The sequence below is a fragment of the Lynx canadensis genome, chromosome D3 (genome assembly GCF_007474595.2).
Source record: "Lynx canadensis isolate LIC74 chromosome D3, mLynCan4.pri.v2, whole genome shotgun sequence".
Lineage (NCBI taxonomy): Eukaryota > Metazoa > Chordata > Mammalia > Carnivora > Felidae > Lynx > Lynx canadensis.
The window spans coordinates 77341636-77363734 of record NC_044314.2 but is presented as its reverse complement, the minus strand read 5'-3'; the positions used below and the strand labels follow the sequence as shown (position 1 = coordinate 77363734).

The 22099-nt window shown below is 42.2% G+C and overlaps 1 protein-coding gene across 1 annotated transcript; it reads right to left on the bottom strand.

Annotated features, from left to right (window-relative positions):
* Positions 1–2684: 2684 nt before the first annotated feature.
* On the bottom strand, positions 2685–21081 carry COQ5 (coenzyme Q5, methyltransferase). The gene is made up of 7 exons (XM_030292368.1): positions 20861–21081; positions 15966–16115; positions 11585–11806; positions 7004–7110; positions 4403–4491; positions 3527–3638; positions 2685–3446 (listed from the first exon to the last, which is right to left on the bottom strand). The coding sequence occupies exons 1-7, from the start codon at positions 21060–21062 to the stop codon at positions 3345–3347; spliced, it is 984 nt and encodes a 327-aa protein (XP_030148228.1). The 5' UTR covers positions 21063–21081; the 3' UTR covers positions 2685–3344.
* Positions 21082–22099: the final 1018 nt, after the last annotated feature.

Below are 22099 nucleotides of genomic sequence, written 5' to 3'. Positions count from 1 at the left end.
TGTTAGTTACGATTTGTTCAAATCTAGGTTTGAAGATGGCCCATCACTTGATCTTGACTAGGTTAGTGGGAGTCAGTCTTTGAAGTTGGTTTCTGTGGGATTTAATAGACTGGCCTGTTCCTCGTGCTCTTGAGTCTTTCATCTCTCCCGTCCTGCAGCTGTTCTGCATGGAAGACCCACTACTCAGAAGTGCATGTTGAGAAATACATGGCAGAGAACTTTCGGATTAAATATTATGGCTAATCTGATAAATATTATCCTTAAGTGCTCATTTTGTTAAAAGATGTAGAATGTTCTGGACCTTGGGCCTTGGGAGGTGATGAATGAATGTGTAGAACTTCACCAAAGCTTTCTATGGCTGTAAAATAAGCCAATTACAAAGTTGAGCTAATGAGAAATTTTCTGGGGTGTGGGCTATCCGCCCCCCCCCCCCAGCCTTTTCCTGCCTTGTCCCAAAAGGACACTCAAGATTAAAAGTGGTCTTAAAAAGGAAAATGAAAGTTTCTGAGCAGCAGCTGTCCATGTGATTCTAATAAAGTCTTTGCAGGAATTTAAACGTGTAAGCCTGCTGTGCTGTGCTTTAACTAGCTGTACTTAGAAACCCCATTAACAATTAAATGTGAATTGAGGCTTTCATTAAAAGACCCAATTAAAGCTGTAGATAAGTAACTTTCATTAAAGGTTTCCTGCTATCAATTTTAAGAAGACTTAAGTCGTTTCTATGAAGAAAAACAAATATAGCAGACTTGACTTTTGTAGGTACAAAGGAAATATGCTGGAGGCTGAAACAACCCACGCTCATCTTGGGAAGCTGCAAGGAAAGTCCTGGCTTTCTGGTTTCCCTGTATTACTTTTCAGTGTTCACGTGAAGTCAGGCTTTTTATTTTACTTTGGATCTGTGAGATGCAATTAGGATTTCTGAGCAGCTGAGCTGTTGCTAGCACAGAAGGGGAGGATTGAGTTGAGAGGACTCCAGCTTAAGAATAGCATTAGGTTGTAATATCTTTGGGAGATTATTATTACCAGAACTTGGGGTTTTAGGAATTGTAGTGAAATTGAGCTGTGTTAGGATTGGGAAAGGTTCAGGGTAAAGAGGCAAACCATTGTTTTTCCTGTTTATTGCAGTAGTTAAAATGGGAGGATTTTCCCCCTGCTTGCTGCAGGGAAGAAGGATGAGGTTCTGTGGAACAATACAACTGAGTTGATTTAGGTTTGTATTTATATAAACAGACTGAAGATGTTCCCATAGTTCATTTTTCTTTTTCTCCTCTTTCTATATTTCTATATTTCCTCTTTTTTCTCCTCTTTCTATATTTCGATTTGAAGCTTTTAAAGCTGTATCAGTCCTGTTCAGTTATCTCTGCTTCCAAATAGTCTGCCGGCAATAGATCCTAGAGCTGGTAGAAGTCCACAAATGGCTGGACATTGGGGAGTTCTAATTTGATCAGGCCCATATCTACTGTCTGAAAGTGGCAGTTTTTAATTATTTTATTTTTAAATGTTTGAGAGAGTATGCAGGTTCAGGGGAGGGGCAGAGAGAGAATCTTAAGCAGGCTCTGGGCTATCAGCACAGAGCTGCCCAATGCAGGGTTTGATCCCATCAATGGAAAGATCATGACCTAAGCCAAAAATCACGAGTCATGCTTAACTGACTGAGCCACCCAGGTACCCCTATGTTTTTGATTCAGATGTGAGAAAACCACTTTGCCAGGGAGATAGAACTGGGCTGATGGTTTATGAAATTCCTTCCAGTGTCTGCTGCTTGTTAATTGTAATTTCAAAGGCCAGCTGGCTGAGAAAATGTAAGCTAAAAGTTTTTCTAAGGGTTAAGGCTTGTCAAATGTTCTTTTGCTATTCTTTGAGATAGTTGTATATAGATAGCTGTGTGTCTGAAAACTTTATTTTTAATATTAGAGAATGTATACTTGTGAGCTGGGAAGGGGAAGAGAGAGAGAATCGCAAGCAGGCTCCACGCTGTCAGCTTGGAATCCAACATGGGGCTTGATCTCACGAACCGTGAGATCATGACCTGAGCCGAAATGCTGAACTGATTGAGCCACCCAGGTGCCCCTGAAAGCTTTTCAATGACAGGGCAAGATCTTGTGAGTGAAGGTACATAACTGACCCCCACTGTGCTGGACCAAGACGCAGCATATACCTGAAGGCTTCTGAAATGCCCTTGAACTAAGTTCACCACAATACATGGCCAGCCAAGTCACAGGTTGCTTTCTGCAGTTTCTTACTAAAATCCCTTAAAAACCATAAGCTTCATTCACTTCACAATATTTATGGCCTCACTTTAACATCAAACAGTAGACTGTACTGAGGAGATGAGTGCTCTGCCTAGCTCTGCCCCTTAGTACTGGGGCGGAGAGGGTGGGTAGGCTAGATAGTTTTCAAACTTTTATAATTTTTTTGGCTCTAGAACCCTTCAAATGTATTCTGATAAAGAAGCTCTCGAGGGGTGCCTGGGTGGCTCAGTTAAGTGTCCAACTCTTGATTTTGGCTCTGGTCAAGATCTCAAGGTTGTGAGATTGAGCCCCATGTTGGGCTGGATGCCGGGAGTGGAACCTGCTTGGGATTTTCTCCCTGCTCCTCCCCTTCCTGCTCTCCTGCTTGTGCTCGCGCCCTCTCTCTCTCAAAAAAAAAAAAAAAGCTCTCCATATAAAACACAAAAGCAGGAGTTGGCTGGTACATTTATTCTTTCAACAAGGATTTATTGTTTTCTTCATGACAGGCACTGAGGATACAGTAGTCGTTTTTGGTGGAAGAGGAATGAGTGAGTGTTGACAAAAATGTATTTCCCTCACTGATCCCTCCCCAAGAAGAAATAACAAATAGTGCACAAATTGTAAACTCCTTTAGTGGTTCAGTTCATAATTCTAGTTGTGATTGTTAACCCTCTGACTTGGGCCCTGGTTTTTGGCCCCAGACTTAGTCCTAGGCTGAAAGGCTGACTCAGGTACATTTTCTAGTTCACATAATCATTGGGTTCTAATGATTCATTATCCCTCTGGAAGGCAGCACCAGCAGAGAAGCTACAAATACACTTAAAAAATGAGAAGTTTTACCTCAACTACACACTGCACGGCCAAGAAAAATTAGCAGGAGTTGAGCACAAAATACAGACCAAATACCTCTGGGAGAAGGCCGGAAGCAGCTCCCAATGAAAGTTGCAACAAAGTGACAGGAATCTGGTTCTTCCACTTGGAGATTGGTCACATCAGAACATGAGTCCAAGGCCCACCTCCTTAAGAGGAGATGTTCTGCTACTGGTCTCACTTCCTTTACTTCCAGGCTTTCGACAGGATGTGACTGGTACACACTCCAGAACAGCAAAGGAGTTACAGTTTGAAGCCAGAATGAATGGCCACAATGCCTGACGTGAGACTTTCGTAAGTCACTTTCTCAAAACCCGCATCCTCTATCATCTCTTTGAACTCCTCCTAAAACACAAAGAAAGATACAGCAAGGATCACCTGGATTTAAACTCTAGGCCCTTTGTTGTAAAATTATGGTTTTGTACCTGAGGTGGGAACTGTCGGATACTCTCTACAAGGTATTGGTAGGACTTCCAATCTCCTGCGATGACTTCTCCCAGGACAGGAATGACCTGGAAGCTATACAGATCATAAAGCCTAAAGAAAAGGATGAAAGATTAAGGTTAGAACATGACCCCTGATAAGCAAGAAGTTTTAGGCCTGGAGTCATAAATCCAAATGCCTTGTAGGGTCAGTACCTGAAATAAGCGATGCGGGCCAGGTGCAAGACCAATAGGGAGTAACAAGGTACAATTAGGAAGTAGCATAAAAGTGGAGAGGCGTGGGGCGCCTGGGTGGCTCAGTTGGTCGAGTGTCTGACTTCGGCTCAGGTCATGATCTCGCAGGTTCATGGGTTCGAGCCCCTGCATTGGGCTCTCTGCTATCAGCGTGGAGCCCACTTTGGATCCTCTGTCCCCATCTCTCTCTGCCCTTTCCCCACTTGTGCTCTGTCTCTCTCAAAATAAGTAAATCTAAAAAGAAGTGGAGAAGGGACGAGCACTACTCAGCTCTGACTACTGCCATGTGGGAATAAGTGCTTTCTCAGTGTTGCCATACATCTGATTTCTCAATTGAAGCTGGAAATTTTCATGTAAAACTTCCTGATTTTTAAATATGAACATCTAAGTCAATTTCTTAAAAATTGATGAGTCAAAATACATCTGTGCGCCAACTTGAGCCTTTGAAATTCTTCTGGCTTAGGTGTTGTCGTTAGAACTGGCTGACCTGAGGTGGCACTGTGTCCCCTAGAGACTCTGAACTATGAGGTTCATGCTTCTAGCTTACTGGCTATTTTCTGTCCATTTGGGGATGGGAAGCCCTTGGCTAGACAAGGAGAATAAAGCCCTGTTAACAGTGCCAACCTGGAAATGAGGGGATTGTTCACTTGGCTAAACTCCAGACAGAGAAACCGTCCTCCTGGCTTCAGGACTCGATGGGCTTCCTGGAGTGCCTGAGCAAAACAAGGAACAAGAGAACATACTCCTCAGCAGAGCTCACTCAATTCCATGAGGCCAAGACAGCTCGAGCTTCGGTGGGCATTATAAAAGTTAGCATTCCCATAGCTCCCTTGTGCATTCTTAGCTGGAAAGCTGTAGTAGCAGAGATAACCCTACACTATTCTAAATTTTATAGGCACGAAGAGAAGGTTACTTGGAGCATTCAGACTGGTATAACCACATGGTGGCCAATTTCACAATTATTATTTATTAAAAGCTTATTTCAGGATTTTTTTTCTTTATTTTTTAATGTTTGTTTATTTTTGAGAGAGACAGAGTATGAGCAGGGGAGGGGCAGAAAGAGAGGGAGACAGAGAATCCGAAGCAGGCTCCAGCCTCTGAGCTGTCAGCACACAGCCCAACATGGGGCTTGAACTCACGGACCTTGAGATTATGACCTGAGCCAAAGTCAGATGCTGAACTGACTGAGCCACCCAGGCGCCCCTTTTTTCTTTATTTTTAAAAGTAAACTCTTGGGCACCTGGGTGGTTCAGGTGGTTCAGTTGGGTTCAGTGTCCTACTTCAGCTCAGGTCATGATCTCATGGTTCATGGGTTTAAGTCTTGAATCGGGCTTGGTGCTGTCAGCACAGAGCCTGCTTTGGATCCTCTGTATCTCCCCACCTCTCCTCTGCTGCGCTCTCTGTCTCAAAAATAAACATTAAAAAAAAAAAGTAAACTGCCCAACGTGGGGTTCAAACTTACAGCCCCAAGATCAAGGGTTACATGCTTTACCAACAGAGCCAGCCAGGCATCCCTACAATTACTTATTTAAATCACAGTGGATATCCTTTTTGATCTAGCAATTTTACTTCAAGGAACCTATCTTATAGAAATGCATCTATTGGGATATGCATAAAATAAATGTTTATTTTTAAGAGAGAGAGAAAGAGAGAGAATGTGTGTATGTGAGCAGGGGAGGAGGAGAGGGTGAGAGAGGGGGTCAGAGGATCCGAAGTGGGCTCTGTGCTGATATCAGTTAGCCCAATGCGGGGCTTGAACTCCTGAACCACGAGATCATGACCACGAGTTGAAGTAGGACACTCAACTGACTGAACCACCCAGGTGCCCCTCCAAGATACATATTTAATGGAAAAAAAGCAATGAGCAAAATGTTTCATATGCTAATATTTGTATAAAAAAAAGAAAAAAACAATGAAGACATTGACACAAGAAATTGGTGATTGTCTGGAGGGAGAGGATGCACTGAATGGTTGGGACACATGGATAGGAGGCATACTTTCACTGATACACCTTTTTGTACTTTGAACCTATTCAAAAACATTTTTTTAAATTAAAATAATAAACTGGCTACATACACAAGCAGGTCATAAAAACCAAGCTGAAGTGCATCATAAAGATGTCCCACCAAGGTGGCTGAGTGGCTCAGTCGGTTAAGAGTCCAACTTCAGCTCAGGTCATGATCTTACGGTTCGTGAGTTCAAGCCCCATGTCAGGCTCTGTGCTGACAGGTGAGAGCCTGTGTCTTCCTCTCTCTCTGCCCTTCCCCCGCCCACACTGTCTCTCTCTCTCTCAAAAATAAATAAACATTAAAAAAAAAAAAATTCCCACCGAAAGCAGAGAAACCAGATAACTAGAGCCCCCATTATAGAACCAAAACGTGGCACCTTGCCTATTACCTTCAAATGCTTTGGGATAGAATGTTGAAGTAGAAATAAAGAAGAACTGCATCAGGTGGTGCCTGGCTGGCTCAGTCAGTGGAGCATGGGACTCTTGATCTCAGGGTTTTGAGTTTGAGCCCCAAGTTGGGTGCAGAAATTACTTAAAAATAGGGGCGCCTGGGTGGCTCAGTCAGTTAAGCATCTGACTTCGGCTCAGGTGATGATCTCATGGTTTGTGGGTTTGAGCCCAGTATCAGGCTCTGTGCTGGCAGAATGGAGGCTACTTGGGATTCTCTTCTTCTTCTCTGCCCCTCCCCAACTCATGCTGTCTCTCCCTCTCTCAAAATAAATAAACAAACAAATTACTTAAAAATAAAATCTTAAAAAAAAGAACAAAAAGCTGTGTCAGATTGCAAGCTGAATGTTCCCTTCTCCCTATAGAGGAACCCATTACTCTAGCTACCTTCTGCCAAAATAGTGTTTGCCTTTTTCTGTGTTGGCCTTGGAAATGCCACTGATCTGCAAACTCACAGAGTCAGACAACTTCTCAAATGAGAGGAAACAGATGGAATGCCAGAGCAAGACAGACAGCTCAAAGATGTGAATACCAACCCAAGCAACAAAGGCTTCTATGAGGATCTGCTCTGTGGTCTTGGTCTTTTTCAATTTTGTGAGTAGGAAAATTGGCAACTTCAAGGATTGAAGCCCCTAAGCCTGACATGGTCATTCCACTCAAGAGCTGGTTCGAGTGAAGAATCTCTCCCTCCTTCCTCCTTTTCCGTGGGGCCATTCCAGGAGATCTAATATCGTGAGAGTCACTCAAGCTGAGGATGCAGCCATTCATACCTGATCAATGTGTGTGACATTCCGGATCCCAAAGGCAATAGTGTAAACATCAAACTTGTCATCATCAAAGGGCAGTTCCTCAGCATCTCCCAATACCCAAGCAAGTCCTGAAAGAGAAAATCATTTCTGGTCTCAGTCTGGGTAGCTGTCTCTTCTGCACCCAGTGAATTGTCAAACCTGAGGAGGGCATCATGGGAACCCCCCAATTTGTGTAGTCAGCCAGGCAGAATCATGGGCAGCCTGGACACCCCCTAGATGGCTGACTTCTCAAGTGGGGGGAGTCTTACAGTACGGAGCCTCTAAATCTGTGGAATCTGAGACTAACTCTGGATTAGTCTCAGAAGTGAACTGAATCATTGGACACCTACCTAGTTGGTGTGGGAGAAATGGAGAACAGTTTGGTGCTGGGCAAATACCATACATGTGGTATCAGCAACCATCACACGCCTGCCTTCATCACTGGGTTCCTGGCCACTGTCTTCAAGGTGTCCTGTCCCCCTGAGGATTTGATTTCTTGAAGTCAGCAGGAAGTTCTTTCCCCAAGGGTCTCAGAGTAAAACCTGATGAATACTTAGTTATGCCCACCCTCAAGCAACTTTTACCCAACTAAGTGTTTTGTGTAAAGCACCGTGGTTAAGATCCCGGGTCCTGGGGTTAGACTGCCCAGGTTCTAACTCCAGCTTCACCATTTATTAGCTATATAATCTTGAATAAACTACTTTGACTTGGTTTCCTCATCTGTAAAGTGGAGTTAATAAGAGTATCAGAGGAAATGAAACATTAAAAAAAATGTTTTTAAAGGGCACCTGGGTGGCTTAGTCGGTTAAGTGTCTGACTTTGTCTCAAGCCATGATCTCATAGTTCATGGGTTCGGGCCCCAGGTTGGGCTCCGTGCTGACAGCTCAGAGCCTGGAGCCTGCTTCGTGGATTCTGTCTCCCTCTCTCTCTGCCCCTCCCCCACTCATATTCTGTCTCTCTCTTGAAAATAAATAAAATGTTAAAAATAATTTTAAAAAATAAAAAAATAAGAGTATCAGAGTGTCATTGGAAGTATTCTAAGTACACAATTTAGCCTAGTTATATTGGTTCTATTGGAGAATTAAAGGGTCAAGACCCAAGTCTGGTCACAAATTCAGAAAACACCCAAGGGAACCCTATAACGGTGACTATGTCCTCTAAGGATACTGATTCGGCTTTAGTATTACCCAACTTGCAGTGAATTAGACATAAAATGCAATATAGAAGGAAAGCTCTGTAGAGGACAGTAAATGAAAATAACCTCCCTGGAAAGCAAACTAGCAGTTGTTAACAAGCATAAATAAAATAAAATAAAAATAAAATAAAAATAAGCATACCCTTTGACCCAATTATTTGATTTTTTAGGAGGAGGACATTGATGACATCATCATCATCATCATCATCATTGCAACTGCTCCGACCCCTTGGTGGCAGGGTCTGTATTATCACTTTAAATACATTATCTTATCACATTCTCATACCAACTCCATGGGATAGCTCTTATTATCATCCTCACGTTTTAGATGAGCAAAGCTGAGTATCAGAAAGGTTAAAGCAGCTTACCCAAGGTCATATGGAGGGACTGGAACTCAGGTTGTTTTATCCCAGAGCCTGTGTTTTTCAATAGCTATGGTATATTACCTCCTACTATAAGGTGGTTTTTATTCTCTTTATTTAAAAATTTTTTTTTAAGTTTATTTATTTTTGAGAGAGACAGAGACACAGTGTGAGTGAATGAGAGGGTGAGAGAGAGGGAGACACAGAATCCGAAGCAGGCTCCAGGCTCTAAGCTGTTAGCACAGTGCTCGATGCAGGGCTTGAACTTACGAACCGCGAGATCATGACCTGAGCTGAAGTCGGCCGCTTAACTGACTGAGCCACCCAGGCGTCCCTATTCTCTCCATTTTATAGATAAAGTAATTGAAATGTAAAGAGTTTAAACAATTGTCCAAGGTTATATAGAAGGTAAAAAAATTAACAAATGCATGCAAAAATTTACAAATATGGATGTTACAGGGGCGCCTGGGTGGCGCAGTCGGTTAAGCGTCCGACTTCAGCCAGGTCACGATCTCGCGGTCCGTGAGTTCGAGCCCCGCGTCGGGCTCTGGGCTGATGGCTCAGAGCCTGGAGCCTGTTTCCGATTCTGTGTCTCCCTCTCTCTCTGCCCCTCCCCCGTTCATGCTCTGTCTCTCTCTGTCCCAAAAATAAATAAACGTTGAAACAAATATGGATGTTACAATGCTGTGCAATGTGCAAAAACACTAGAAAAAAAATGAAAGATCAGTTGGTTATTGGTTATGTAAATTGGTTATGTGAAATCTTCATGATTCACATCATACAGGAGAATATAATAAATAATGATTTTAAGGAATTTTTAATGACATAGAAAAATCTCATGATACAATGCTGAATTAGGGCAGGATACTAAATTTGTATATACAGGAAGGCTTTAATTTCATAAAAAGGAAATGAAAATGATTTGCAATTATAGGTAACATTTACTTTCTTCTTAATACTTTTCCAAAATCCAAAAGTTCTCCCAAATATACCACTTTTATAACCTATGAAATAATTTGTTTAAAGCTCCAGCCCACAGAGCTTACATTTGGGGAAGAAGTGCTCCACATAAAATACAAATAAACAGCGCTACACATAAATATGCCTTTCACATTAACTTTTACTATTACAAAATAATTTCTAGGATCCTCCTTAGTTTCAACTCTTTTTGCATGAGAGTTTTTACAAAGACATCATTATCGGAGACTGACAAAGCCAGGAGGAAAGATAAAAAACTGTCCTATGCAGCACTTGGTAATTCCTATGCCAGTGGATTTGTCTTGGCAGTTGGGAGAGGCTGAAGGGCAAGCTATGGTATGGAAGAGGTGAATCCAGAAATGGAACACTGCCTATCATTTCTTTCGTTGTTCTCCATTCTTTACGGCTAAGCACCAGAGGGAAGGGAAACACGTTTTTCAGTAGGAGTAAGGAAACATAGTGCCTTTGTCTAAAAACACTAGGGACTGTCTGCTTTCTGATCAGCGTTGATGGTTAACAAAAGAGCCCTTCATCTTGTAGGCCAAGTGGGTTGTTCGTCTAGGCAGCTTGTTCTGGGGGTGGGAGGAGGAGGAGGAGGAAGAATTGAACTAAAATAACCATAGACACTCCTGGTGGGGGAAGGGGAGGCCAGGAACGCTGATGTTGACCTGAGGGACTTTATTTTCTTTGTCCTATCCCACTGTCTCACACAGTGGCTGCCTGCAGTGCTTGGCGAGCTGGGAAGAGGGCAGTGCAGCAGCTGTGAAAAGTGAGCTAAACGGTGGTGTGGCTGCCGGATCCTCACTTCTACTTGGAAAAAACTGGGGGAAAGTATTTTAAAATATGAAAACAAACAGAAAGCGAAATGTGAAATCTAGGTTTTTAAGCCAGGGCACAAACTGTCCATTTTCAGGTTGCAGTGGGTTCCCAGAGATGTGCAGTCACTCTCCTGTCTGCTGCTGAGAGTACTGTTTGCGGGTGTTTCTTTAACTCTATCAGCTGGGGCCTCTGAAAAGCAGATGCTGATAAAATAATTAAAAAAAAAAAAAAAAAAGCAAGAAACATGCTGAGATGATGGAGGAGTGCAAATGTTTTGTTTGTTTGTTTGTTTTGGAGGGGGAGTGCAGGGGAGAACACCCAGGGAAGATAAAAGGAAGGGGAAGCAAGACTGAGCAGAGAAAGCCTACAGATCAGTGCAGATCTGATAAAGCCTTAGCCAAGCCAACAGGGAGCTCTGGAGCCCTGCCAGAAAAGAGCCCAACTTGGAAGCTGAGGCAGAGCCTAAAAGTTGTAAGAGCTGGAGGCTGTCAGCTGCTTGCACTCCTTGTGTCTGAAGGACAAGTTTCTGCTTCAGGGGCAAAGCACCTTCTCAGCTACCACATCTGTCAACCCCTTTGAGTACTGATGGGATATGATATGGCTCAAAAACAGGACACTGGGGTCAGCAGGGAGTTGCCGGGAATTGAAGGCAAAACTATCTCAGGGCCTAAGGGCTGAGATGAGAAGATTCAGCTCCAAATTGGGGTCTGCCTATTTAAAAGTTGTGTGACTTGAGTAGGACACTTCAACTTTTTGGGCTTTGGTCACATGGGGCTGATAATCTAACTCCTTGGGGTGCTGAAATAATGTACATAACAGCATACAAACTGGATTCATGCAAATTATCGTTGATTCCTGCCTATCTGTACGTTTTTGGAGGCTGAAAAATAAAGCTCTTCAACATTTTATATATCTCATTTCATAAACATACAAAAATGGGGCGCCTGGTTGACTCAGTTGGTTAAGTGTCTGACTTCGGCTCAGGTCATAATCTCCTGGTTTGTGGGTTCCAGCTCTGCCTTGGGCTCTGTGCTAACAGCTCAGAGCCTGGAGCTTACTTTGGTTTCTGTGTCTCCCTCTCTGTCTGCCCCTCCTCTGCTCATGCTCTGTCTCTTTCTGTCTCTCAAAAATAAATGTTAAAAAAAAACCCAAAAAACAAAAAGGACACGAACATTTCTGCAGTGTCTACTTTCTGTAGGACTGACTTACCAGCTTTGTATCCCCGAGCATGGGCTTTCTGCTTTCCAATCTTTAGCATCTCCTTGTTGATGTCACAGACCACAACCTGGGAACCGCCCAAGGGGTCCTCTTCGTTTTGGTACTTTTTGGCAATTTCTTCCCAGGATAAATTTTGCTGGGCCCGTAACTGCCTCTTCTGCTTTCCCTTATGCTGTGCCCGAACATAATTAAGGAACCGGAATGCAATGTCACCTGTGGAAAGCCAACAAGAGGAAAGATGCAAACACAAATAGAAACAAAACCCCAGCATTTCCAAAACCCAGAGATACAAAGGGACAAGATTTGAGGAGTGTACAAAAATTGAAGTTTCTCTTCATTTATATAGTAACTACTAACATCAATTTTTAAAAACTTCATATATATATATATATATATATATATATATATATATATATATACATTTAAAGCTTACTTATTTAATTTTGAGAGAGAGAGAAAGCAAGCACAAACAGGGGAGGGGGGAGAGAGAGGATCCCAAGCAGGCTCTGTGCTGCCAGTGCAGAGCCTGACATGGGGCTCGAACCCACAAACTGTGAGAACTTGACCTGAACTGGAACCAAGAGTTAGCTGGATGCTTAACCAACTGAGCCACCCAGGTGTCCCTTCTAATATATTTTTTAAGATTTCATTTTATTTTTTAATGTTTATTTTATTTATTTTGAGAGAGAGAGCACACACATACACAGGAATGGCGGAGAGGCAGAGAGAGAGAGAGAGAGAGAGAGAGAGAGAGAGAGAGAGAGAGAGAAACCCAAGCAGGTTCCATGCTGCCAGCGCAAAGCTCGACATGTCCATCCCATGAACCATGAGATCAGATCATGACCTGGGCTGAAATCAAGAGTCAGACACTTGGGACACCTGGGTGGCTCAGTTGTTGAACATCCAACTCTTGATTTTGGCTTAGGTCATGATCCCAGGGTCGTGGGATTGAGTCCTGAATCGGGTTCTGCACTGAGTGTGGAGGCTGCTTAGGATTCTCTCTCTCTTTCTCTCTTTCTCTCTCTCTCTCTCTCTCTCCCTCTCTCTCCCCCTCTGCCCCTCCCCTGCTTGTGCTCTCTCACTCTCTCTCTCTCTAAAATAAAAAATTGAGAAAAAAAGAGTTGCATGTTCTATCAACTGAACCAGCCAGGTTCCCTGTTAACTTCTAATATTCTTAAAAACCTTTTAGGGTGCCTGGGTGGCTCAGTTGGTTGAGCATCCAACTCTTAATTTTAGCTCAGGTCTTGATCTCAAGCATCGTGAGTTCAAGCCCCCCACTGCGTTCCACGCTGGGCATCGAGCCTACTTAAAGAAAAACAAAAAACAAAAAACAAAACTTAAAAAAAATAGCATAAATAATGCACGGATACGTTCTCACTACAAAAGACTCATCTAAATATTTAGAAGAAAACATAGAAGTTCCATTCTTTCTCCATACCCTCTCCAGACACAACCAGTGTCAAGTGCTTAGTGTGAAGCCCTTCTAGTCTCTAATAATTGTTAGGAAAGCAACATAAGGGTATAGTTACCAGCAATGGTTCCCTGCCCTACCACTTCCCATGCCCAGTTCAGCTCCCCAGAGACCATCTTTCTCAACTCTTTCAGCTGTTCCTTCTGTTGGTTCCAGCTCTTTACTTACCGTGCTTATAATGATACCCCACCCCTCTTCTCTGGTTGCCTCCATCTTCCCAATATATTTGTATCATATTTCATAGTTCCTCACAGATCCCTTTGTAAACTAGAGTAACAGACTAATTAATATTTTATTTCTATTTCATCAGCTACAGATGGTACCTCTTGAACCCCTTCAGCCTTCTATTGTGTGAAGTTTAGTGCCATCATGACTGATAACATACATTGTTTGTTCTACCGCTATAATTATGTCTCCTCTGCTTTGTTGGTTAGAGTCTAAAAGCTGAAAATCAAAAGTGTTTATGTTATCGTGACCAGGTAAATACTGTTTGGGCCAAAACAGTGCTTTCTAGGATCGCATTTCCTTTGTTATAAAGTTGTCTTTGTTATCCTTACACTATTTGCAAGAAATATATCTTCTTAAGTTTTTCCAGTCTCTGCAACAAATTAGGCATTCTCTGGTCACTTTTCTATATATCTAAGTATTTTATACGTACTCCTATAAAACAACTTAAAACCTACACCGGGATATTCTACACATAGTTACACAACTTGTTTTCTTTCTCTTCCCACTGAATATGTCCTTGAGAACTTTCCACCAGTATTTATAGCATTCATTTAAATAGCTACATAATATTTCGTAGAAGGGATGTATCTTAATTTAAAACAATTTCTTTACTGAGGCAGAAATAGGTTACTTCCAATTTTTCACTACTACTAAAAATGATGCAGTGAGCATATTTGTAGCTATATATTTTTAAAATGTCTTTTTTAATATATGGGATTACCTTCTAATTACATTTTCTAAATGGGCAGTTGCCAGTATGCAATAATGTTATGGGTTAAGCCACAGATGTAAGCAGCTCTGACTGAACCCTTTCTATATCTGTATCTTTGTGCAAGTTATTTTTTTCTTTTTTTTAGACTACACATGGAGAATTGGAATTGTAGGATCCTAGACTATAAAGATTCTAGATTTTTAAAAAAGTTTTATTTATTTTTGAGAAAGAGAGCGCACAGGAGCAGGGAACAGGGGGAGAGGGAGAGAAAGAATCCCAAGTAGGCTCCGCACTATCAGCGTGGAGCCTGATGAAGAGCTGGAACTCATAAGGCTTGAGATCATGACCTGAGCTGAAACCACAAGTCAGATGTTTAACCAACTGAGCCACCCAGGAGCCCCTAAAGATTCTAAATTTTAATAGATTCTGTTAAATTGTCTTCCACTGAACAAGGTGTCTTACTGCTTTCTGAGCTTCCATTGAGGAGAGGACCAGACATAAACGTGTTTCACACATGGAGACTGTTCTGTAATTTGTTATTCCATATTATTCAATTGGTATAGATTATGACATTATTACATTGTATGACACATTATTCTAATGTAATTTAACGTGTAAATTAACCATTTGATAACATCTCAAGATGCATTTTAGAAACCCATGACATTTTCTCCCCAAATGCCTAGTGTGCACCACGTAACAAAGAACCACATATAAACAATTGAACTTTTGGGGCATTCACTTTCAAACGTCCCCTGTCTGTAAAGAGAGTTTTCCTACAATTGTTTGTAATCTTATATTCTAATAAACTTTTGCCTGCTGCTCAAAAAAAAACAAAACACAATTGAGCTTTTGATTTCTGATGTGATAGTGGATTGAGCAGAAAAGGTTGTCTAGAGAGCTTATGGAATATTGTAAAGGGCATCCCTCCCAAAGAAAAAGGGAAAGTGGATTAAAGGTTAAACAGAAAATAAAATGGTCGGGTGCCTGGGTGGCTCAGTCGGTTAAGCATCCGACTTTGGCTGAGGTCGTGATCTCACAGCTTGTGAGTTCGAGCCGCACATCGGGCTCTGTGCTGACAGCTCACAGCTTGGAGCCTGCAGTCTGCTTCAGATTCTGTGTCTCTCTATCTCTATGCCACTTGCCCTGCTCGTGCTCTCTCTCTCTCTCAAAAATAAATAAAAAAAGAAAAGAAAATGGTCAAGTAGAGGGTGAGATGTTGCTGGAGTAACAAGTAATCTATTTACTTTGTAACCTGTGCATTTTCGAAAAATGATAGGCATAAAGTTGATATTTTGTGCTTTTGAGTGATATTTAGTTAAACGTTTCTTAGAAGTATATTGATTTTGGGGGTGCCTAAGTGGCTCAGTGGGCTAAGCATCCAACTCTTGATCTAGACTCAATTTATGATCTCACAGTTTCATGAATTTGAGCCCCACATCAGGCTCTGTGCTGACAGTGGTGTGGATTCTCTCTCTCCTCTCTCTGTGCCCCTCCCCCACTCTCTCTCCTCTCTCTGCCCCTCCCCCATGCACACTGTCTCTCTCTCTCTCTCTCTCAAAATAAATAAACATTAAAAAAAATTTAAAGAGGGGCGCCTGGGTGGCGCAGTCGGTTAAGCGTCCGACTTCAGCCAGGTCACGATCTCGCGGTCCGTGGGTTCGAGCCCCGCGTCGGGCTCTGGGCTGATGGCTCAGAGCCTGGAGCCTGTTTCCGATTCTGTGTCTCCCTCTCTCTCTGCCCCTCCCCCGTTCATGCTCTGTCTCTCTCTGTCCCAAAAATAAATAAACGTTGAAAAAAAAAATTATAAAAAAAAATAAAAAAATTTAAAGAAAGAAGTATATTGATTTTCAATTACCATCTTCAGCCTAATCGTAGTTAAGCTAGCTCATTCCAACAAGAAACACTAACTTCCGTAAAATAATGCTTAGGATACTCAAGGATTCTCAACTGGACATTACCTGTGCCTCCAGCAACATCGAGCAGCTGGGTCCCAGGAAACGGGCGCATCTTCCAGAGCAGCAAATCCTTCCAAATACGGTGGATACCAAGGCTCATCATATCATTCATCACATCATACTTCTTGGCCACACTTTCAAACACATGATAGACTGACATAGGAGAAATACAACACAATTAATTGTGCTATTAACAAGATTAACTTGGGGAAGTCCTAAATGAAAGAGGATGAAGCTTTTCTCCCCTAAAGTTGCCTGTCTTTGTTGAAGTTAAGCTATAATGCTTGATGCCCAAATCTACCCCCCCCCTTTTTTTTTAATGTTTATTTATTTTTGAGAGAGTGCAGCGGGTGCAGAAAGAGGGAGACAGAAAATCCGAAGTGGGCTCTGTGCTGACAGCAGCAAGCCCAATGTGGGGCTCGAACTCACAAACTGCAAGATCATGACCTGAGCCGAATTCAGACACTCAACAAACTGAGCCACCCAGGTGCCCCCCTCAATCTACCCCTTAACCTCTTTTTAAAAAGGCTTAAATTATTCTAGGTAGGAAACCAACCTCTTTTCTGCTGTCTTAGTTACCTTTATCTAGGACCAATGCCTCAATAATGCCACACACCTACTTGGTACTAAATAGGTTTCCAGTTCTTAGAGGATGGGGTGGGGGGGGTAGGCAATTTTTCTAATGGTTATTATAGTAGAAAAACAACAAAACCATTGGAAAGACATGGCTAATAGACGGGAAGGTCTCAGTTCATCTCTGCTGGGATCACAGAAAAACAACAGGTACAATTTAGGGCCAAGCCACCCTGTAGAGGGCCCTCCTAAATTTTCTCCTCATTAATCTAATAGGATCAGGGTGAATGTGGAATCTGAGATAACTGGAAAAGGAATTTACTATCCAAAACACTTTAAAGCACAGGTTACATTTAACTGCTTTACACCTGTTTCTCTGCCCATAAGATGAAAAACTCAGTGTCAGCTCCCTATCACCCTGCCATAAGGCTAAATTAGGTAATGAAGGAGAGACGCGTTGAGTTTCAGATGAAATGTGCTGCACAGATCCAAACCATCACTGTCCTCTGCTGAATCAGCACACTATAGAGCTCCTCCTTTAACTCCATCTTGAGCGCCTTTCTCAACCCCAGGATCTCCAAGCTTGCTTTTTTCTTTTGAACATCTTTTGGGGTATTGAGGGACACTAAGGCTCAACCCCTTGAGTATAAGCAATTTTTGCTTTGCATGGTTCTGATATACATGAATTTCAGTTATGGTGGCTTAGTTAAATAACATCAGTCCCCCAGCAACATCATTCAGTTCCAATGGTATATAAACTGTGAGTAATTGCATACAGTGCAAACTCCGCTGGTAGTTCTTCAGTTCATAAATCAATCTGTAAATAACAGACATATCATGATCAGTAACCAATCATGTCACTTCTTTAAGTTTGTGGTTGCTAGGTCACTGCACATCAGTCATTCAGTTCACACACAGACAGCAAAGCATGTAGTTGTGTTACCTCCTTATCTCTCAGTTGTAAACACATGCGGCATTTTACAAAACTAGGTAATTCAAAGAGGAAATTGGCCGGGGCGCCTGCATGGCTCAGTCAGTTAAGCGTCTGACTTCAACTCAGGTCTAATCTCACTGTTGTTGAGTCTGAGCCCCATGTTGGGCTCTGTCCTAGACAGCTGGGAGCCTGGAGCCTGCTTCAGGTTCTGCGTCTCCCTCTCTCTCTGCCCCACCCCCGCTCATGCCCTGTCTCTCTCTGTCTCTCAAAAATGAATAAATGTTAAAAAAAAAATTTAAAAAAAAGAGGAAATTGGCCAACGAAAATGAAAGCACTGCAAAGAAGTGAAAAGTGGTAATACTGGAAGTGAAACGTCCATGGGATTATAGGAGAAACAGCTGACAACGTTGATACTTGAGAGACTCTAGCTACGAAGCTGGAAAAACTTTGTGAAGATCAACTTATGGACATAAATGAGGATGTGGTTGTGACAAAAGGTTGAAGATGTCCCAGAGGAAATGATGCCAGTGAAAAAATCTCACACTAAAGGAATTCCTGGAGATATTTCATGACCCTTGAAAGTGAAAAGATAAAATGTTACAAGCTGATTGAAACTTAGAAAGGAGTATGGCAATTTGCCAAGGCATAGAGAAGATGCTTGCTCCCTATTGTAAATATATGACCAGAAGGTAGCAAACACTGTTCAAACTACTCTTCATTCATTTTTTTATGAAGGAATAAAACAGCTTAGTGTTTCTAATTTTATTAGAATTTTAATAATTCAATTCAATTGAAAAATTTTAAATTTGAAAATCCTAACTATATTAAATAAGATTTTTTTATGTGTTACATCTTTATAATATTTTTAAATGTTTATTTATTTTTGAGAGAGAGACAGAGTGTGAGCAGGGGAGGGGCAGAGAGCAAGGGAGACACAGAATCCAAAGCAGGCTCCAGGTTCTGAGCTGTCCGCACAGAGCCCAACATGGCGCTCAAGTTCACAAACCGTGAGATCATGACCTGAGCCAAAGTCGGATGCTCAACCCACTGAGCCACCCAGGCGCCCCTACATTAAATAAGTTAAAATTAAACCTAATCTGGGGGCATTTGGCTGGCCTAGTCAGTAGAGCATCTGACTCTTTATCTCAGGGTTGTGTGTTCAAGCCCCAGGTTGGGTGTGTAGCCCACTTAAAAAAAAAAAAAAAAAAGAATAAAAACAAATTAAACCTAACTTTATTTATTTTTTTTTTAATTTTTTTTTCAACGTTTATTTATTTTTGGGACAGAGAGAGACAGAGCATGAACGGGGGAGGGGCAGAGAGAGAGGGAGACACAGAATCGGAAGCAGGCTCCAGGCTCTGAGCCATCAGCCCAGAGCCCGATGCGGGGCTCGAACTCACGGACCGCGAGATCGTGACCTGGCTGAAGTCGGACGCTTAACCGACTGCGCCACCCAGGCGCCCCTAAACCTAACTTTAAATTATAGTGTGCTAAGTAAATATTGACTTTACTATTTGTTTCATTGGCCCTATACATTTATAATTAACAGTGAGGAAGTTTTTGATGTTCAATAATTTAAAAAAAATTTTTTTTACATATATTTATTTTTGAGAAACAGAGTGAGACAAAGCTTGAGTGGGAGAGGGGCAGAGAGAGAGAAGGAGACACAGAATCTGAAGCAGGCTCCAGGCTCTGAGCAAGCGGTCAGCACAGAACCTGATGCGGGGCACGAACCCACGAACTGTGAGATCATGACCTGAGCTAAAGTCAGATGCTCAACAGACTGAGCCACCCAGGCGCCCCAACAATTTTGTTTTAAGTAAGCTCTATGCCCTCATGACCCTGAGGTCAAGAGTCACATGCTCCACCAACTGAGCCAGCCAGGTGACCCTGATGTTCAATAATTTTTAGAGGTCATGGAACAGTTGCAATTTTTCTCATTGATAATTAAGATCATTGTACATGATTTCAGCGTGCATGGTCATTTTTATAGTCCTGCAATAGTGTGCAAGAGGAAGACTGCCTGCACTTCAATGTTGGCTCCCAAGGTGGGAGATCTAGATTTAGCTCAGTGGGTAATTTCTTCCTTGCTTGTCATTGTGTGAGATGTTGTTTATATGTTGTAAAGTACAATACAGAGGTTAGGCATTATCATTTTGGAAGCAACCCACCTGAATTCAAATCCCCAATTTTGCCACTTATTAGCAGAACCTTGGGCAAGTGACTTAACATCTCTGTTTCAACAGTTTCTCCATCTATAATATCCGGCTACTAATCCCTACCTCATAGGGTTGTATTTGTAAGAATTAATGTGAAGTATGTAAAAATGTTTCAAGTCCTTAATAAAAGTTTACTGTCATTTTACTTGGCTCCTCTTATTTCACAAGCAGTTATCAAGCTTTTAATGTGCATCAAGCACTAAGATATAGACATGAATGAGCCACTGTACTAGCTTTCTGGGGATTCACAGTTCTGTGAAATAAATGTTAATTTAAAATAAATATTCAAAGAGTTACTACAGTAAATCTATGTATTTAGTAAGGCGGAGGTGAGAGGTAAGACAACGAAGTGGTCTTTAGAAGGATGGGACATTCCATTGTGAATTCTTTCTCTTTATTTCCTGGGTGACCATAGGCCAAGTGAAGGAAACTCTCAGAGCCTCACCACACCCATCTGTAAAATGGGCATAATACCTTCCCCATTATAAGTGGTACAGATGGGAGTTTTAAAATAGTTCTTTTCCTTTCCCATGCCTATAGCACAATGGACACAAAGAAAGTGCTCAACAATACCTAACCTTTATCTAGCAGTTATGAAGTGCCAGGCGTTGTTCAAAATACTTTAACTTATGAAGTAATCTAATCCTTATTATAACTCTAAGAGAAAGGTTACTATTATTCCTACATATAAAACTTGGAAGCTGAGGTCCAGAGAAGTTAGTTTCCTTCTTCCTTTCTAGAAAAAATGGTCCATCCCTTTAGCAAGAGGTGAAAAACATGAGCTGTGTGGTCACACCAAACTGAGTTGGAATGCTGGTTCCACCATGTTAAATTGGGCAAATTGTTGTTTGATCTTTAAGTCTCAGTTTCCTCATGTGTAACTTGGGCATAACAATACCCACTGTCGGGAGGTTGAAATGAGAAGTGGAAATAATATCTGCATGGTGCCTGGCACATCATAAACATCCAACTGATGGGATTTAGTGAGAATTATTGTGTTCAATAAGAGGAGGCATCTAAGCTCTGAGGAGTCAGGCTGAGGTGACTCCTTGAAGGTCAGGACTGCACAGGCCACGGCATACGGGTCAACAGGACGTAAAACCAACTCCTAGCTGAGCAGAAGAAACTAGATCGCAAATAGATCCCTCCATCCGCCCTCTCGCCCCTTTCACCTTTGCCCCCCTTCTCTTCCTCCGACACAGTCTCAAATCCGAAGTGTGTTTCCGTTGCCTGCTTCTCTTGGGATAATTGCCGCGCACCCAGCGGACCCCCAGGCCAGGAGCTACGAAGCCCGGGGAGCTCGCAGCACCGCATCAGCCGCGACCACCTACGACCGCAATAGCTCCAGAGAGCGCAGCTCCTGGGGGCCGCCATCTTGGCAGTAGGGTGACAGCAGCCAGACCGTACGTCATGTTGCATCACTAGAGGGTCGACGGCGGCCGGTAGGAGACAGTAGTGATCGAACGCGCCCTGAAACCCTTTACTAGAGAGCTATGCATGATCTCTGGGATCCAGAGGCTAGTCGTTGAGCACCCGAAGTCCTTTTTCTTTCTTCCCACGTTGAATATAGAATTTACCAGAAATGAAGGGACCTTAGGAAGAGCCCCCAGTCGCGTCTCAGCGGCCATGTCTCTGAATCTTGTCAACCAGTAGTGTGAATGCTAACTCACAAGATGTACAGTAACTCTGGTTTTCTGATGCAGAAGGAGGAAATTGAGATACGGTGTGGTTTCCAAGTAGATTACAAGGTCAATTCTCTAAAACTTTGATGTGCCTAAGAATCACCTAGTTTGATGTTTAAAATGCAGATTCCTGGGCCCCCAATACCAGAGATTTTGAACCCGTAAATCTGGGATGGGTATTGGGAATCTTTATTGAACAAGCTTCTCTGATGATTCTGATGCAAAGAATTCGCAGACCTTTCTTGAGAAACATATGCTAGACTACTCTGAAAAATAAACATATGAAAGGCTGTTCTTTGGTCATTCCATTTTTTGAACTTAAGAAGTTCATAAATGGGAAGGAAAGCTCTGGTGACTGTTTAGCGAGTCAGACACAATCACCACTCACCCTCCCTCTTCTGCTGTCACAAAGCTACGCTTTTAGCACCAACTGGCAGAGCATGGATGTTTACTTCAACCCCAGATTTTCCTGTTCTTTTTTTATGGAAAGGGTAATGTAGACCATCTTGCTCAAAAGAGGATGGAGGTGGTGAGTTTTGCTTGGATTTCTATATGTTTCTGCTTTGATTCTCTTTTTAAATGTATGTTTCCTGTAAATATTTCACAAGGAGAAAGCGCCAAGGACCCTAAGAAACTATTTTGAAAATGAAAAATCCCTTCCTGGTTTAATGTGTAGCCTGACAGATGGACACCCACTGCTTTCTTTTGGAAGAACTGCACAGGCTTTTC

Excerpts from the sequence above, each read along its gene's own strand:
- COQ5 (XM_030292368.1), bottom strand. The coding sequence starts at position 21,062 with ATGGCGGCCCCCAGGAGCTGCGCTCTCTGGAGCTATTGCGGTCGTAGG. Across the intron at positions 7,111-11,584 it reads TGCTCGGGGATACAAAGCTG|GACTTGCTTGGGTATTGGGA; the intron begins GTAAGTCAGTCC and ends TTTCTCTTTCAG. Across the intron at positions 3,447-3,526 it reads TCCGACAGTTCCCACCTCAG|GAGGAGTTCAAAGAGATGAT; the intron begins GTACAAAACCAT and ends TTTGTGTTTTAG.